This window comes from Parus major, chromosome 7 (assembly GCF_001522545.3).
Source record: "Parus major isolate Abel chromosome 7, Parus_major1.1, whole genome shotgun sequence".
Taxonomy (NCBI): domain Eukaryota; kingdom Metazoa; phylum Chordata; class Aves; order Passeriformes; family Paridae; genus Parus; species Parus major.
In genome coordinates, this window is record NC_031776.1 from 14,861,599 (window position 1) to 14,879,212 (window position 17,614).

Consider the following 17,614-nt stretch of genomic DNA (forward strand, 5'->3'; position numbering starts at 1 on the left):
TGTGCTCAACATTTGTGACTTACCTTTCATTAGAGCCAGCTGTCTTTGTGAAGAAACTGAGTGATCAGTATGTGGAGCCTGGCAAGCCCATCATCCTAGAGGGCACTTACACAGGCAGCCTGCCCATCTCTGTGACATGGAAGAAGAATGGCCACACCATCACCCAATCTGAGAGGTGTAGCATCACCACCACAGAGAAATCCTGCATCCTGGAAATACTTGACAGCAGCAAAGAAGATGCAGGAGAATACACTTGCCATGTTGAAAATGAGGCAGGAAGAGATGTTTGTGAGGCTGTAGTCACTACCCTAGGTGTGTGCTCCTTCTTTACCTTGCCATTTTTTCAAGTGTATTTTCTCCAAAATCTGCCACACAATAAGCCTGACTAATTGCTTCTCCTTTTTTAGAACCTCCCTATTTTGTTACACACTTGGAACCTCTTGAGGTGTCAGTTGGGTCTTACACAACATTGCAATGCCACATTGCTGGAACACCAGAAATTACTGTGTCTTGGTACAAAGGTGATACAAAACTCAGGTCTACTCCTGAGTATAAAGTGTTCTTTAAAGACAATATCGCTACACTTATTTTCAACAAGGTGGCTAGCAACGACAGTGGAGAATATATCTGCAAGGCTGAAAACACTGTAGGAACTGCATCTACAAAGGCTCTCTTAACCGTTCAAGGTGATGATTTTTATATTAGTTTGCTAAAACTCTTTTTCTCTTGCAAAACTATAAAAAGGTTGATTCCTGGGGTGTATTTATCCTTTACTTGCTTTCTTCCAGAACGCAAACAACCACCTTCCTTCGCAAGAAAATTGAAGGACATTGAACACCCTGCCGGTTTACCCCTTAAGCTTATGTGCCGGCTCAATGGCTCAGAACCCATTACTGTCACTTGGCACAAGGATGGTGTGCTGCTGAAGGATGACCACAATGTGCACACATCCTTTGTAGATAATGTTGCAGTGCTGCAACTGGTGCAAACCGAGATGAACCATACTGGGCAATATTCCTGCACAGCCACCAATTCTGTGGGCACTGCCACCTCAAGTGCTAGGCTCACAGTGGCAGGTGTGTTGCCTTATAAAACTTTTATTTGGATCACAGGCTCCTCCCTCTTATTTCATGCAATGTTATCTGTGTGTTGGGTTAGCTTTTTTCTGAGGTATGAGTATTACATGGTTTTCTTGTGTTTCTAGAACCCAAGCAAGCACCTGTCTTCGACATCAAACCAGAATCTATTGATGTGCCTTTTGGAGAAAGTGCTGATTTTGAATGTCATGTTACGGGAGCCCAGCCCATACACATAACGTGGTCCAAGGATGGTCGGGAGATCCGAACTGGAGGAAATTTCAATATTACATTCACAGCCAACACAGCTCACCTTCGAGTGCTCAGAGTGGGTAAAGGAGACTCTGGCCAATATACCTGCCAAGCTAGTAATGAAGCTGGGAAAGACTTCTGCTCAGCCCAACTCAGTGTCAAAGGTATTAAGATAAAGTCATCTTTGTTTGTGCATTTTCTTTTTCTTGGGTAAAGAGATCTCTTTGTCTTTGATCTTCTACCATTTCTAGTTTAGAAATATATAGAAAGTAGCTTCCCAGACTGCAGGCATAAATCATGTAATGACCCTCTCCCATCATACTGTGTAACTGCAGAAGTCTTGTGTGCCTGCAAAGTCTCCAAGGAGAAAGGTACCTGTGTGAATCTGTTTGTATGGAGAGTTGTAGTCACACTGCTTTTTACTGTAATAGTTAAACTATAGTCACTGTGGTAGTCACTCATAGCAATTGCTATATGGAAAATTATTAGTAAATACAGCTCTACCTTGCATTTTTTGGCCTGCATAGGTGACTCTTTTGAATTTGCTAAAGATTTCAGTTGGAGTTCTGAATTGTTGATTTAATCTAGGCTATGAATTATTTAATTTCTTCAAGCAGAAATATATTTTAAAGATGTGTAAGCAAATGAAACAATCCCTACCGTGTTTCTGTTGTTCCCAGGGATGAAGAGCTTGTCAAATCTTCTATTTTGGCTGGGAGCCCTGTTACTTGTTACCACTCAAATGTAACACCAAAATTCAATTGGGTGGAGCAACCATTCTCTGTGTATCTTTTACAGCTTCAACTGTCTGAATCATCTGGGTCCAAAGCTGGCAGAACATAGTTTTAGTTGTCGTCTTCGTCTTCTTTTCTTCATCTTCTGTATTTCCTTGAGAGGAAACTCTGGGTGGGGATGCAGCCAACTTCCGTAACAATTTTATTTTTGTGCTGTAGTACTCTTGTGCCTCCCAGAACTCTTGCTCAGCATTGTAAATTTCACAAGTATGTTGTCATTTTCCACATACTTATTCTGTTCTGCAGAACCTCCCAAGTTCACCAAGAAGCCTGAAGCTTTGCGGTTCGTGAAGCAAGGGGACACAGTTCAGCTTGAATGTAAAATCAGTGGCACACCAGAGATAAGAATTGTGTGGTACAAAAATGATCAGGCACTCCAGGCAAGCGACAGGCTGCACATGTCCTTTGTAGACTCCGTGGCAACGCTGACCATCTTGGGTGCCAGTGCTGAAGATGCTGGGGATTACATCTGTGAAGCCCACAACTCTGCTGGCACAGCCAGCTGCAGCACTTCAGTCACAGTGAAAGGTTAGCACGTGTCTCCACGCTCCACCAGCATCCCTGACTGCCATGCCAGCTGGTGGCTGCTGGGCCAGTGTCTCTCCAGCTGCTCTTGCATTAAAATGCTGATGTGTTGAAACAGCAGAGATCAGGCAGGAAATTGTGGTGGGTGTTCGGCACTGTGCAGTCATTGCCTTGTCTCCCCACTTAAATCAGTTGCAGGCTGAACAAGGCAAGCTTTTCAGATCACAAGAGAAACATGGTCTAGATGGAACACCAGCCATGGTGAGGGAGCTGGGAATACTTCCCAGCCATCCTCTGCCTCCTTTTTATACACAGTGATACTGACAGGAGTGAAATTTAAGACGGAAGAGGAGGCTGTGCAGCTGAGCTTCATTGACTTTAGCTTTCCTGACTAGAAAGAACAGGGGAGAAAGATGGAATATAAGATGGAATGTGACCCTAGAGTGCAGGGAGAGTGGCTTTTGGGGAAGGACACTGATTCCAAACAGGTGCAGAAGTATCATATTTTCTGCCTTTTGGATTCTAAGTGCTGGGATTTTTTAGAGGTGAGGCCACATATTTAAAAGCTGAATATGTGTTTACAATATAAGCGTAGGCTCCCTTCCTGAATATGTTGCTTCCTGCTGCTATCTAGAAACCCACCAGAGAAGGAAGCTCACACATTATGATGCAATTCTTTTTTTTATAGAACCACCTGTTTTTAGCAAGGTGCCAAGCCCTGTGGACACTCTTAAAGGCTCAGATGTTATCCTTCAGTGCGAGATAGCAGGGACCCCACCCTTTGAGGTGGCTTGGTTCAAGGACCGGAGGCAGGTCAGGAGCAGCAAGAAGTTCAAGGTGACAGCAAAGCACTCCATTGCCAGTCTTCATATTCTCAATTTGGAATCTCAAGATACTGGAGAATATCAATGCAAAGCTATGAATGAGGTGGGAAGCGACACTTGCACCTGCCCAGTGAAATTCAAAGGTTTGTATGCTAGAGGACCAACATCACTGCCCTCTTTTCTTGAGCTCCTGGCTGTCGCTCTTCCAAGCAAGCATTTATGATTAACTGTCCTCTGCCTCCTTTTTTTTGCTATCAGAACCTCCACGGTTTGCCAAGAAGCTGAGTGACACTGCAATCTTCATCGGGGAGCCAACAGCCCTGCAGGCAGTAGTGGAAGGATCCCCACCAATTTCTGTTGTCTGGCTCAAGGATAAGGGTGAAGTTATTAGGGAGAGTGAAAATGTTCAAATGTGGTTTATGGACAACATTGCAACTCTTGAGATTGCCAGTGCAGAGGGAACTGACGTTGGAAAATACATCTGTCAGATCAAAAATGATGCTGGCATGCGGGAGTGCTCTGCCTTTTTACAGGTCCTAGGTGGGTATAGCCTACTCCACTATAGGTGCTGTGTCTTACAGCTTGCACAGGTGGCTCTACCAGCCTTTGCCTTCTGCTTACACCCTGTGCTCACAAGTTTATGGGTAGATTTCCCTGTGACACACAAACCCCTCCCTTCCTATTTCAGAACCAGCAGTCATCTTAGAGAAGACCGAGCCGATCACAGTAATGGCTGGCAATCCTTTTACCTTGGAGTGCAAAGTAGGAGGAACACCTGAGCTTATCACCAAGTGGTACAAAGATGGCAGGGAACTGAAGAGTGACCGCAAATACCAAATTACCTTTTTCAACAATATATCCACTTTGAAAGTCTTTTCTGCAGACAGGGGAGACAGGGGCTTGTATACTTTTGAGGTGCACAATGAAGTGGGAGACAGCAGCTGCACTTCTTCAGTTGATGTTTCAGGTCAGCTCTGTGTCTTTATTATTCACTCTTCTCTTTAAAGAAAGCTTTTATGTTTTCCCCTTTTCTTACCTTGAAAGAAACCTCAACACTTGTCTTCCTGTTCTTCTGCCCTCTCCTACTTAGATCGCCTTGTTCCTCCTTCATTCTCAAGAAAACTAAAGGAGACAAATGGGGTGCTGGGCTCCTCTGTGCTGCTGGAGTGCAAAGTATCTGGCACAGCTCCCATATCTGTGTCTTGGTTTCAAGACGGGAATGAGATTGTTAGTGGAGAAAAATATGAAATCTCGTTCTTGGATAATGTTTGTGCTTTGAAGTTAAATGCCCTGGATGTCACAGATACAGGGTCATATACGTGTGTGGCAGCCAACGTGGCTGGATCTGATGAATGCAGTGCCTTCTTGACTGTACAAGGTCAGTGGAAGGATACTGCCATGCCTTCAACAAAATTCTTCTTCCCTCTTCTCTTTTTTTCCCCTCTGGTTTCTCATGGTTTCTTTTTCCTGGTTTGTTTGGTTTGGGTTTTTTTCCCATGGTTTCTTCTATTTTTTTCTTTTTGACTCAAATATGCTCATTTTCCTCCCCACAGAGACCCTACTATTAACATCTTTCTCACTCTTTCACTTCTTTGCATGATCCTTAGAACCACCTTCTTTTGTGAAGACACCTGATCCCCAGGAAGTTTTGCCTGGATCAAATGTGACATTCACCAGCTACATCAAGGGCAGTACTCCCTTCAAAGTGACCTGGTTCCGAGGCATCAGGGAGCTGGTGCCAGACAGCAGCTGCTCCATCTCTCTCAATGAGTCTGTGGCACAGCTGCAGCTGTACAACGTGGAGCCAGGCCACAGTGGGGACTATGCCTGTGTGGTCACAAATGATGCTGGCAGTGCCTCATGTACAACACAGCTCTTTGTGAAAGGTGTGTTTGGGTGTGTGCATGAATGCACAGTTATCTTCATTCACTCCCTACGTGCAGCTCTTCCACACCTGTCCCTCTTACTATTGATTTATAACTCCTTACAGAGCCTGCAGTCTTTGTGAAGAAATTAAGTGATTTCAGTGTGGAGCAGGGGAAGTCCATTGTGCTCGAAAGCAGCTACATTGGTACCCCTCCCATCGCTGTCACCTGGAAAAGAAATGGCATGCCCATAGCTCAGTCTCAACGCTGCACTGTTACAACTACTGAAAAATCTGGCATTCTTGAAATCTTCAACAGCACAAAGAATGATGAAGGCGAATATACCTGTGAGGTGGCAAATGAGGCGGGTGGGGATGTTTGCCACAGCCTTGTATCCATCTTAGGTATTCAGCACCCCTGATGCCCCTAATGAACCCCAGTGATGCTCTGCCTCTGCTCACCCCATTCTCTCCTTCCCTAGAACCACCTTATTTCATCACACATCTGGACCGTGTGGAGGTGAAGCTTGGCGAGCCCTTGACCTTAAAATGCCAGATTGGTGGTTCACCAGAAATCAAGGTGTCCTGGTACAAAGATGACACCAAGCTCAGATCAACACAGACTTACAAAATGCACTTCAAGAACAACGTGGCAACACTAGCATTCTCCGCTGTAGAGGATAGCAACATTGGAGAATATATCTGCAAAGCAGAAAATACCATCGGCTTTGCCACCTCCACAGCTTTGCTTGTTGTTAAAGGTGATGGGCCAAGAGCCACTCTTTGTGGGGTAGTTTGTAGGAACTCTTTGTTGTCTACAGAAACTGGGTTTTATTAATTTCAAAGATAATGAATTCTAGGTTGGCTTCCTACTGATAGTGGTGATTATTATTCTTTTGCAGAACGTCAACTTCCCCCTACATTCACCAGAAAACTTAAAGACATTCAGGAGGTGGTTGGTGCCCCAGTGACATTTGACTGCCGCATAACTGGCTCAGAGCCTATCCAGGTGTCTTGGTACAAGGACGGGGTTCTCTTAAGCGACACTGATAACATGCAATCAGCCTTCTTAAATAATGTTGCGACTTTACAGATATTAGAAACTAGTATGGATTACTGTGGCCAATATACTTGCTCAGCCCAAAATGCTCTGGGGACTGCCTCTTCCAGTGCCAAACTTCTCCTTACAGGTTTGTAGATCACACTTTATTAAAAATCTTTTGTATGTTTTTGCTCTTTTACTTCTCCACCCTTTTTCCCACTCTACCCATTGTATGGTGGCCAGGAACAATGGGCATGGCGTGGTGAGCCAGGCTTGGTGGTGAGCTCTACCATGCTTTCCTCTTTACAGAACACTTACAACCTCCCTTCTTTGATGTCAAGCCGGTATCTATCGATGTGGCACTAGGGGAAAGTGCAACCTTTAAGTGCCACGTGACTGGTTCTGCTCCCATGAGGATTGCTTGGACTAGAGACAACAGAGAGATTCGTCCAGGTGGCAACTACAAAATGACACTGGTGGAAAACACAGCCAGCTTGACAGTCCTAAAAGTTGGTAAAGGGGATGCTGGACTCTACACATGTACTGCCAGCAACAGTGTTGGAAAGGACGCATGTGCAGCTCAGCTGGCTGTACAAGGTATTGCTGTGGGCTCTAGTGTTTATGAGGTTTTCTTTGCAAGGCAGATACCTGGAAAACATAGTCCCGAATGCAGACATGTGTGCAACTAACAATCTTTACAAGAGGTTACTCTGAGATGTCTTATTTCACTTAAATGTTATTGTAATACTTAAATACTTATATTTCTTCTGCTTTGGTATAGTACATGATTTTTCTTATCAAAGGCATTCTTCCACTGGAACATTAACTCTCCCTTATTACTTTGTTGCACCTTTATGAATGGTTCTGTTGAACAGAAAAATCTGTCTTTCTAAAGTCTTTCTCCAGCAGTGACAGTCACTAGATTGCTCAGAAGAGTGAAAGGAAACCAAGAGAAATTCGGTTCACCTATGAGGCTTAAAAGTATTTTTACTGCAGCTCCTGCAAATAGCTTTGGTCTTTCACAGATTGAAAACATTTAAAATTGCTTTTATAAATGGCAAAACTGGGGAGTCTGAGAGCAGATTTGGTGGCAAATATCCATCCCACCCAACACTTCACCTCTTCTTATAGTGTGTGGATCTAAAAGTAAAATCTAACTTTATGAATGGCTCAGATTGTCTTGGTGCAAGTGACACATGTATATTAGTGCAATTTCCTCAATGTAGGTGGGAACATATTTATAGCTGTACAGGATATTTCAACCTTACTGATTTTATAACAGAAGAAATGTAACATACAGTGCTTAGATCATGCCTGAGTTAAAAGGTCCCTGTTACTTTAGTGGTTTCTTTCCTCTTTTTTTTTCCTGAGGAGTTTTCTCGGTATTATTATTTTATTTTTTGACTGTGAATTTACTGACACTCTCAAGTCTCAGCATTCTTTAAAATTTTTACAGTTTCCCCAGACTGTAAAATAAGTGATGTTGATTTTTTTCAACCAATTTCTATAAAACTTGAAAGGGCAATCTCTTTGGGCACATTGATTTGCATGCATTTAATTTGAGCATATACTGTCTCACTTCTATGACATGCAGCCTTATGTTTGTAGAATTAAGATCTTTCTTTTAACAGACCTTGAAAATCTCACAACTTTTTATTAACTTTCTCACTCTAGCATCTGATGTTCACAATCTGTGGTTTTAATAATTGCTTTATTGCAATAATATTTATATATATTTAATACATTGCAGTTCTAGAACTGCTTTACATTCTACATATATACCTTACTAATGTGCATACCCTCATTTTTGAAAGGAGTGGAGTCAGAGCGTGACTACTCAGCAGCTGTTAGTGTGCAGATAGATAATCAACTCTTTCTCAAAGTGAAATCCAATAGCAAATTGCTAAGGTTCCAGGAGTTCTGATATTAACAAATCATCATTTCTATTTTTAGAAACTCAGGAAGTTTTGTTTCTAGCAACACAGGATGTTCTGCAACCATCCCACAGGCTGAAATAATCCACAATTATTTAGATATTCTTCCTACACTTTACAGACAGTCACATAAAGAGGCACTTCATCCTGTTTTGCAGAGAGATTTGTTTGCTGTGCCCACGTTACCACCTCTTGGTTTTACTAGTTATATCTTTGATCTATGAGCATTCAGTCTTGTGATTCTAATCATCTCTCTGGTACTTTTGATGAAAAGTATCAAGCTTCCACTCCTTTCCTCTCCTTATGGAACAAAATGTAACCATCTGTTTTACTTTTCAATCACAGGATATTTAACACCAATGTCTGTAATACCAGCCATCTTATAATTCTCCTCAGCATGGTTATTTCTAAGCTCTTTTGTTTGCTACCTAAACTCTTTTATTCTTTATGTGCAACTTTATTTTCAGTTTTTCATTAAATGTGTGTGGGGTACTAATGCAGATATATTTATTGACTACATTAATTATTAATCACAGGATATAAAGCAATTGCTATAATACTCAACATAAATGCTTTTAATAACATTTATTGGCTGAACAGTTGTATTCTTGCAGTTGCATCAGGAATTTTGATTACTCATGAATAGCAAGAGCATATTTTGTGAAGAAAACCACATATATCAACTAATCTGTAATGCACACAAGGAGAGGTACAGTGGGTAAACTAAGGAGAAACTCATTGAAATATAGAAAACTTGTTTGCTTTTTAATCTGGATTTTGGACCAACTTGAAATCATCAAAATAAAAAATTCATACCAATTGCAAAATCAGGATTGTTGCTTAAGTCCCTAAACAGTTTACAGTTTCAGTTACGTATCTCCCTGCTTATTCAAACAATTAGTGCAGTTTAAAGCATCATCTCCCCTTTTTGGCTTTCCAGAACCACCAAGATTTATTAAGAAACTAGACTCCTCAAAACTTGTGAAACAGCACGAGTCTACAACATATGAATGCAAAATAGGTGGATCTCCAGAAATCAAAGTCACCTGGTACAAAGGTGAAACTGAAATCCATCCCAGTGAAAAATACAGAATGTCCTTTGTGGATTCAGTGGCAGTCATTGAAATGTACAACCTCAGTGTTGAAGACAGTGGTGACTACACTTGTGAAGCTCAGAATCCAGCGGGTAGTGCAAGCACCAGTACTACACTGAGAGTAAAAGGTCAGAATCTCAACTCTTTCCTTCCCTTTCTAACTGTGAGGGTCCTCCTTTAGGAAAAGCTCTTAAATCCCACTTTCTTTTGTCAGAGAGACCAAAATCTGTCTGAGTAGATGGCAAATCTCTTGTCTGTTTTTTATCTTGGTGGTATATCTTTCTTATCTACTGTTTGTCTTTGCTATCTTTCCTCTTGAATCTCTTTTGCTTAAATAACACAAATGATAACTCGTTTTTCTTTTTTTCAGCACCCCCCATTTTTACCAAGAAGCCCCATCCAGTTGAGACCCTGAAAGGGTCTGATATTCACCTGGAGTGTGAGCTTCAGGGCACTCCTCCATTCCAGATTTCATGGTATAAAGACAAAAGAGAAATTCGGAGCAGCAAGAAGTATAAGGTCATGTCTGAGAACTACATAGCTAGTCTTCACATTCTCAGTGTGGATACTGCAGATGTTGGTGAATATCACTGTAAGGCTGTAAATGATGTGGGAAGTGACTCCTGTATTGGCTCTGTAACACTAAGAGGTTTGTATGAAGATTGGCATCTTCTTGGCATTTCTTTGTTCCTGCAATTCTTCTCCTACTTTTCCGCTCCTGGCAGAGTTCTTTACTGTTAAATATCTTAATATTTAAATATCTTAATATTTAAATACTGTTAAATTCTCTTAAATAGCACCACCAACCTTTGTGAAGAAGCTGAGCGATGTCACTGTCGTAGTTGGGGAGTCGGTTGAACTGCAGGCTGCCGTACAAGGATCACAGCCCATTTCTGTTCTGTGGTTGAAAGACAAAGGGGAAATCATCAGAGAAAGTGATAATCTTTGGATCTCTTACTCAGAAAATGTTGCAACTATGCAGATTGGAAATGCAGAACCAACCAATGCTGGGAAATATATTTGTCAGATAAAAAATGATGCTGGAGTTCAGGAATGCTTTGCCATGCTGAAAGTGCTAGGTTGGTAGCATGAGATAAAAACCACAAGATGCTTTAAGATGCTTTAAAATTTAAATCTTAATCATAATAATAGCTATTCCATTGCTCTAAATATTTTTCTGACTTGCATTTCATTGCAGAACCTGCAGTCATTGTAGAGAAGCCAGGCCCAGTCAAAGTTACAGCTGGAGACTCTTGTACTCTGGAATGCACAGTAGATGGCACACCAGAGCTTACTGCTAGGTGGTTTAAGGATGGTAATGAACTGTCCACTGACCATAAATATAAAATCAGTTTCTTCAACAAAGTATCTGGGCTTAAGATCCTCAATGCAACACTAGAAGACAGTGGAGAATATACTTTTGAGGTGAAAAACAGTGTTGGTAAAAGCAGCTGCACAGCTTCAGTGCACGTTTCAGGTTAGTCAACTACTGTTTTTGAGTCACTTCTGATCCTTTAGTTCTTTTACAAAGCCTTCAGATAGCAAAGTGCTTTTTGTGATTGGCAACTTAAGGGAGTTGTATAATCCTAGGTGTATTTGGTATGCCACTTTGACAGGCATCAAGAATAGATGCCTACCTAAACTCTGAGGGGCAGGAATTATTGAAAGGACTTGATTACTTCAGCTTTAATCTACATGTTGTCTTGGACAGCTGGTGCAATATTATTGCTTATGAAAAAGAACAGCAGAAATAAAAGGTGTTCCTCAAAGGTTGTGAATCAAAGTTCCAGCATGTACTTAACCATTGGCTATTTTTCAAATACTGAAACATGTCATAGTATATTGCCAAAACAGATACAGCAAAAGAAAGGTCACTAATTTTATTTTGCACAGAGAACTTCCTGCATTTTAAGAACCCTGTTATGGTAATTATAATTTTTATTTTTATTTTGAAACAAATGCAGATCGTATTATACCTCCTTCTTTCACGAGAAAACTGAAAGAAACATATGGTCAGCTGGGTTCTTCTGCTGTACTGGAGTGCAAGGTTTATGGGTCACCACCCATTCTGGTTTCCTGGTTTCATGATGGACAAGAGATTACCAGTGGAGAGAAGTATCAGGCTACTCTTACAGACAATACCTGTTCTCTGAAAGTGAATGGACTTCAGGAGTCTGATATGGGAACTTATTTGTGCACAGCTACTAATGTAGCTGGGTCTGATGAATGCAGCGCATTTTTGAGTGTTAGAGGTCAGTATCAGTAAGAAGCCAGAATCAGAAGGTCCAAATTTCTTTTCAGAAAGATTTAATTTTTTCTTTGTTGAATATTTCTGACTACTGCAATCTTCAAAAGAAGTTCAAATGTACTTCTTCTTTGTCTCTTTTATCTGTGTGCTTAGAACCACCATCTTTTGTGAAGAAACCTGAACCACTGGATGTTTTATCTGGGGCAAATATAACCTTTACTAGTATTGTAAAAGGTTCCCCTCCATTGGAAGTTAAATGGTTTAGAGGCAGTGTTGAGCTAGTACCAGGACCCAGATGCAATATCACCTTGCAAGATTCAGTTGCAGAACTGGAGCTGTTTGATGTACATCCACTTGAGAGTGGAGACTACACCTGCCAGGTCTCTAATGAGGCAGGGAAAATTTCTTGCACTACACATCTTTTTGTCAAAGGTTTGTCCAGACTACTGCTTCTTATACTTTTACTTTATACTTACACTCTTAACTTTTTGATCACTTGGCTTTATTTAACTTGTTTTCTTCCTGTTGTTCATTATAGAACCTGCCAAATTTGTGAAGAAGGTGAATGATTTAAGTGTAGAGAAAGGGAAAAATTTAATCTTGGAATGCACATACATGGGTACTCCACCGATTTCAGTGACATGGAAGAAAAATGGAGTGAAAATAATGCACTCTGAAAAGTGTAGCATCACCACTACAGACACATCTGCTATACTGGAAATCCCTAGCAGCAAACTAGAAGATCAGGGGCAATATTCTTGTCATATTGAAAATGATTCTGGGAAAGATTCTTGTCATGGTACAATCACAATACTAGGTGCGTCAAACCAGCATCACTTCAACAAGTCTTATTTGAACTACTAATGGTCATCATTCAATATATTTTTATGCTAATGCTGTGTCTTTGTCCTTCAGAACCACCTTACTTCATTACACCCTTGGAGCCAGTGCAGGTGACTGTGGGGGATTCTGCATCCTTACAGTGCCAGGTTGCTGGAACACCAGAAATGATTGTGTCATGGTACAAAGGCGATACAAAGCTGAGAGGAACCGCTACTGTGAAAATGCACTTTAGGAACCAAATTGCTACTCTGGTTTTCAGCCAGGTAGACAGTAGTGACAGTGGGGAGTACATCTGCAAAGTAGAAAACTCTGTTGGGGAGGCTTCTTCATCATCTTTGCTTACAGTTCAAGGTGAATATTGCCATTTTAAATATAGGGAAATGGCCTGTTTTTCTTAAATATGCTTTTCTATTAAAAAAAATCAATTGCCTCTTCTTCATAAAACACTTTACTGTTTCTTGATGTGTAAGGTACCCTGTGGCATTGTCTTCTACTAACAAAAGCCTACCAGTAAAGCTAATTGAAATACAGCACTTACTGACCACAGCTCTTCTGCAGCCTCTGCATCTTCCATCCTTATTCAGGATATTGCTTTGATTGTTTCCAGCAGTAGCAGTCCTGAGGCTTATTGGGTCAAAGAGGGAAAAAAAAAGAGACCTCTCTTCCTGCAACCAATAAAGGGCTCTTTACAAGTTCAAAATAAATGATACCACTGTACAATACTTGTTCTCTTACAGAGCGTAAACTTCCTCCTTCTTTTACACGAAAATTGAGAGATGTTCATGAAACTGTTGGCTTACCAGTCGTGTTTGATTGTGGCATTGCTGGCTCAGAACCCATCGAAGTATCTTGGTTTAAAGACGGTGTGCGTGTAAAAGAGGACTACAATGTTCACGCCTCCTTTGTAGATAATGTAGCAACTCTCCAGATTTTGAAGACAGATAGGAGCCTTATTGGGCAATACACCTGCACAGCTGTCAATGCTATGGGGACTGCTTCTTCTAGTGGCAGGCTTGTCCTTACAGGTTGGTGGGCTGTGAAATATTTAATGGAAATGTCTTAAAACTGTGTTTTTCTGTATATATGGATTTAATATTGTGCAAAAGATCCTTATTTCACACAGTTTTAAAGAAAAATGAGACTTTTAAGTGATGGTTTTTTATTTCTTTCACTCTTCAGAAGGGAAGACTCCTCCATTCTTTGACATCCCACTTACACCTGTGGATGGTATTATTGGAGAAAGTGCTGATTTTGAGTGTCACGTTTCTGGAACACAGCCTATTAGAGTCACTTGGGCAAAAGATAACCAAGAAATTAGAACAGGAAAGAACTATCAGATCAGTTATGTAGACAACACAGCTCATTTGACCATCTTGAGAGTTGACAGGGGAGATTCTGGAACATATACATGCTATGCTAGCAATGAAGTTGGAAAGGACTCATGCACAGCTCAACTGGCTGTTAAAGGTACTGAAGAGCTAATACATTGTGTTTACATTTTTCTTCCTTCAGTTATAAAGGAAGTTGGACTTATTACTGCAAGATAACTTTGAGAAAACTTTTGAGTTGTAGCCCAAGAGTACCTATGTGGAGATACCTATGAATGTTTTAAGAGGGTCTCGAACAGCAATGGAAGTAGAAATAAAGCATTTTCTTGGGCCTACTTTCTCAATAGGCTCTGGCCTATTTCTTCCTTAAGAACTTGACAAAACTCTTGGGGTTGCTAAAATGGTGTATGACTTAAATCAATGTCAGAGAAATTTTCTTTCCAACAGTAAAATATAGTGACAGTGACTGTAAGAGCAAGATTCCTGCTGTTTATCTTAGCATAATCTCACTTAAAAATATATCCTGTTTAAATGAGAATAAATATCAATGCCCCAATGTTCAAATTTTTCTTGAAGCATTGTCTTTAGGATTTTTCATCTCAAGATAGATTCATGGAATTTATGTTCTTTTTTTACAGAACGAAAAACTCCTCCTACTTTTACTAAGAAACTGTCTGAAGCAGTAGAAGAAACAGAAGGGAATGAACTTAAACTTGAGGGTCGTGTTTCTGGCTCTCAGCCTTTGACTGTTGTTTGGTATAAAAACAATCAGGAAGTCCATTCAAGTGCTCACTGTGAAATATCTTTCAAAAACAATACCTTGCTCTTGCATATAAAGACGGTAGAGCAATCAGATGCTGGTTTATATACCTGTAAAGTGTCCAATGAAGCAGGAAGTGTGTTGAGTACATCTTCTGTTGTTATCAGAGGTTGGTTGAAGTCTTGTTTTTCTTTGCTTCCTGCTTTTTTTTGTTTTATTTAGCTGCAGGTATATCACTTCTGTCCTATGAGCTGGTTTTACTTACCTTAACAGTAGTGATTTTTCCAGAGGTGGACATAAATCACAATGTCAAGAAATAATTTTATTTTTTGTGAAAATTTTTTTCAAGAAGAAACTTCTTTTTCACTATTTTCTATGACTGATTTAAATTGAAAATTGAAATCTTTGTGAAATTTTTGTTGATTTTTTAACCATTCTCTTTCAATGAAGTAGCAGAGTGTTTTTGCAAAGAAATCTAAGCTTAGGCAGTGTTGACACTTCATTGGGTAGCATAACAGTTCATCATAATAGTCTTGCAGGAAATTGCTGGTTAATTTCTTTAAATATTTTTATATAGTTTTGCAACCTAATGGTGCTTTAGTTCTCATACTATTTTTTGATTGTAAAGGTTCTTTCTGAGGGGATAAAGATATTTATATAGGAAATATGCTGTTATAATCTCTTGGTATTTATTTCATTTTATAACATTATGATTGACATTCTCAGACTTCTGTTTATCATCCTCTATTCCTTGCCATTGCCTCCTTAGGAATCACATGTATCTCTTTCTCTTATATTCTTGATCATACTTTCCTGAGTATTTACTCAAGCATTTTCATATTCCAGAACCTAAAAAGCCTCCAGTGTTTGACCAGCCTCTTCAGCCAGCAGCAGCAGAGGAAGGTGATACCATACAGCTTAGCTGTCATGTTCAGGGATCACAGCCAATCCGGATCCAGTGGCTGAAGGCAGGAAGAGAAATAAGAGCTTCAGACAGATGCAGCTTCAGCTTTGCTAATGGAGTAGCTGTTCTAGAACTTGCTGCAGTTACCAAATCAGATTCAGGAGAATATGTATGCAAAGCTTCAAATGCAGCTGGCACTGATACTTGCAAATCTAAAGTGACAGTCAAAGGTACAGTAACATGAAGAATATAAGGCATATGATGAAAATGTCAACCAAAACTCCATCCCAGTTTTTTTTCCCTGTGGAACAAAAAAGCTCATAATCTAGTAACAAATATTTACTTCTAGGTTCAGTGTCAAATAAATAGTACATTCCTACCAAAGAGATTAAGAATCTGTTTTCTAAATCTAAACACCAAATCTAAGAAAAATGCAAGCTAAAAGGTTGAAATTACCTGGACATGCATGTTTTATGGTAAACATGTGAAAAGTGGTCTTTATTGAAGGAAAATACAGAAGGAATTTGAGCATGTGGCCTTAGAGGCTAATTGTTTTAAGACTATTGCAGCTCTAAGACATTTTGACCTTCTGGTTGAAAGTAAATAGTGTCTAAACATGAGTCCTTCTGTGTAGTTCTTGCTTTACCATTGCATAAAGGACACAAGAGTCCAGAAATATGCACAAATAGTTCTTTTCACAGCATGGTTAGACATTAGGCTAAGGACTAAGTCAAAGCAAGTGAATTTAACAGACCACTGATAAAAAACTGCAAGAAACTCTTAGGGCATAATATCCAGAAACAGACTGAAAAGAGAAAACCTCACCAAAAACCTTATCCATTTTAGAAAATGAGGTTTTTTTCTTTGCATATCTATCTATGGAATTGCATCCATGGAGACTATAAATGGCCTGACTGAAGTAAACACAGCATGGGCCACTGTAGACAGTTTCACCTGGAAAGTAAACTGCAAGTTGGTTAAAATAATATTATTTTGCATTTTTACCTCTTGCACAGTATTTTGTTCCATCTCAGGAATTAATTTATTTTTTACAATTCCTTCAAAAACATCATCACCTATGAACATAAACTATTACACGAAGCCATCTGTTATAACTCTCTGACTCTATTTTTTTAGAAAAACCGGCAGCTGCTCCAGCAGCAAAGAAAGCAGAAGTGGAAGGCAAACTTTATTTTGTGTCAGAGCCTCAGAGTATCAAAGTCATGGAAAGTAAGAACTCTTTTCAAAATAGTACAATGTCTTCTATTTGCCTACACCTTTTGTTTGAGGTGATGTCCCTCTGTCATAAACAACTGGAAAGACTTAGCTTCCTCATTTGCATCTTTCTGCAGAGACCGTTGCAACATTTATTGCAAAAGTTGGAGGAGACCCGATTCCAAATGTTAAGTGGATGAAGGGAAAATGGAGGCAACTCAACCAGGGAGGCCGCATTATAATCCAGCAGAGAGGAGATGAAGCTAAACTAGAAATAAAGGACACAATAAAAACTGATTCTGGCATGTACAAATGTGTAGCTTTCAACCAGCATGGTGAAATTGAGAGGAGTGTAAACCTGCAAGTTGAAGAAAGAAAGAAAGAAGAAGTTGTTGAAGGGGATCTCAGGGCAAAACTAAAAAGGTATATTGAAAGTTTTTATGGATTAATTTGCTATCAACACAGAAGACACTTTTTTATTATACATCTCAAAACAAGATATAATTTTGAAATATTTGTTAAATAGGAATAACTGTACTAAAAATAAAAGCACCTGACTAGACTAAGCTAAAGGATTCTACTGCACAGGACAGCTCTGAAGTGATTCAACATTTCATTAAACAACTTTCTGGGAATTAAATGCTGCATAGTTAACTTCTGTTATTGATTTGAATAGCACTCCAACAAAAAGAAAAGAAGAGGAAGAGCAACCTATCGATATCTTGGAACTTCTCAAAAATGTAGATCCCAAAGAATATGAGAAATATGCTCGCATGTATGGGATTACAGATTTCCGTGGCCTCCTGCAAGCCTTTGAGTTACTAAAGCAAACCCAAGCAGAAGAAAGCCATAGATTGGTAAGATACAGTGTGGCTGCAGCATTGGCTCTCTTAGGAGTAATGTTTCCCTTG

The 17,614-nt window shown here is 39.9% G+C and overlaps 1 protein-coding gene across 1 annotated transcript in view; it reads left to right on the plus strand.

The window, feature by feature from the left end:
• Nucleotides 1-17,614, plus strand: part of TTN (titin) — a 240,011-nt gene that overhangs the window by 67,420 nt on the left and 154,977 nt on the right. The window contains exons 70-98 of the mRNA XM_033516034.1: nucleotides 34-312; nucleotides 408-686; nucleotides 789-1,076; nucleotides 1,205-1,492; nucleotides 2,369-2,650; nucleotides 3,336-3,614; nucleotides 3,730-4,011; nucleotides 4,160-4,438; nucleotides 4,562-4,849; nucleotides 5,079-5,357; nucleotides 5,462-5,740; nucleotides 5,818-6,096; nucleotides 6,238-6,525; nucleotides 6,687-6,974; nucleotides 9,252-9,533; nucleotides 9,776-10,054; nucleotides 10,203-10,484; nucleotides 10,604-10,882; nucleotides 11,370-11,657; nucleotides 11,807-12,085; nucleotides 12,192-12,470; nucleotides 12,569-12,847; nucleotides 13,234-13,521; nucleotides 13,676-13,963; nucleotides 14,463-14,753; nucleotides 15,431-15,718; nucleotides 16,626-16,718; nucleotides 16,841-17,126; nucleotides 17,380-17,560. Of these exons, the coding sequence (XP_033371925.1) occupies nucleotides 34-312; nucleotides 408-686; nucleotides 789-1,076; nucleotides 1,205-1,492; nucleotides 2,369-2,650; nucleotides 3,336-3,614; nucleotides 3,730-4,011; nucleotides 4,160-4,438; nucleotides 4,562-4,849; nucleotides 5,079-5,357; nucleotides 5,462-5,740; nucleotides 5,818-6,096; nucleotides 6,238-6,525; nucleotides 6,687-6,974; nucleotides 9,252-9,533; nucleotides 9,776-10,054; nucleotides 10,203-10,484; nucleotides 10,604-10,882; nucleotides 11,370-11,657; nucleotides 11,807-12,085; nucleotides 12,192-12,470; nucleotides 12,569-12,847; nucleotides 13,234-13,521; nucleotides 13,676-13,963; nucleotides 14,463-14,753; nucleotides 15,431-15,718; nucleotides 16,626-16,718; nucleotides 16,841-17,126; nucleotides 17,380-17,560 (7,919 nt within the window). The remainder of the gene's footprint in view (nucleotides 1-33; nucleotides 313-407; nucleotides 687-788; nucleotides 1,077-1,204; nucleotides 1,493-2,368; nucleotides 2,651-3,335; nucleotides 3,615-3,729; nucleotides 4,012-4,159; nucleotides 4,439-4,561; nucleotides 4,850-5,078; nucleotides 5,358-5,461; nucleotides 5,741-5,817; nucleotides 6,097-6,237; nucleotides 6,526-6,686; nucleotides 6,975-9,251; nucleotides 9,534-9,775; nucleotides 10,055-10,202; nucleotides 10,485-10,603; nucleotides 10,883-11,369; nucleotides 11,658-11,806; nucleotides 12,086-12,191; nucleotides 12,471-12,568; nucleotides 12,848-13,233; nucleotides 13,522-13,675; nucleotides 13,964-14,462; nucleotides 14,754-15,430; nucleotides 15,719-16,625; nucleotides 16,719-16,840; nucleotides 17,127-17,379; nucleotides 17,561-17,614) is intronic.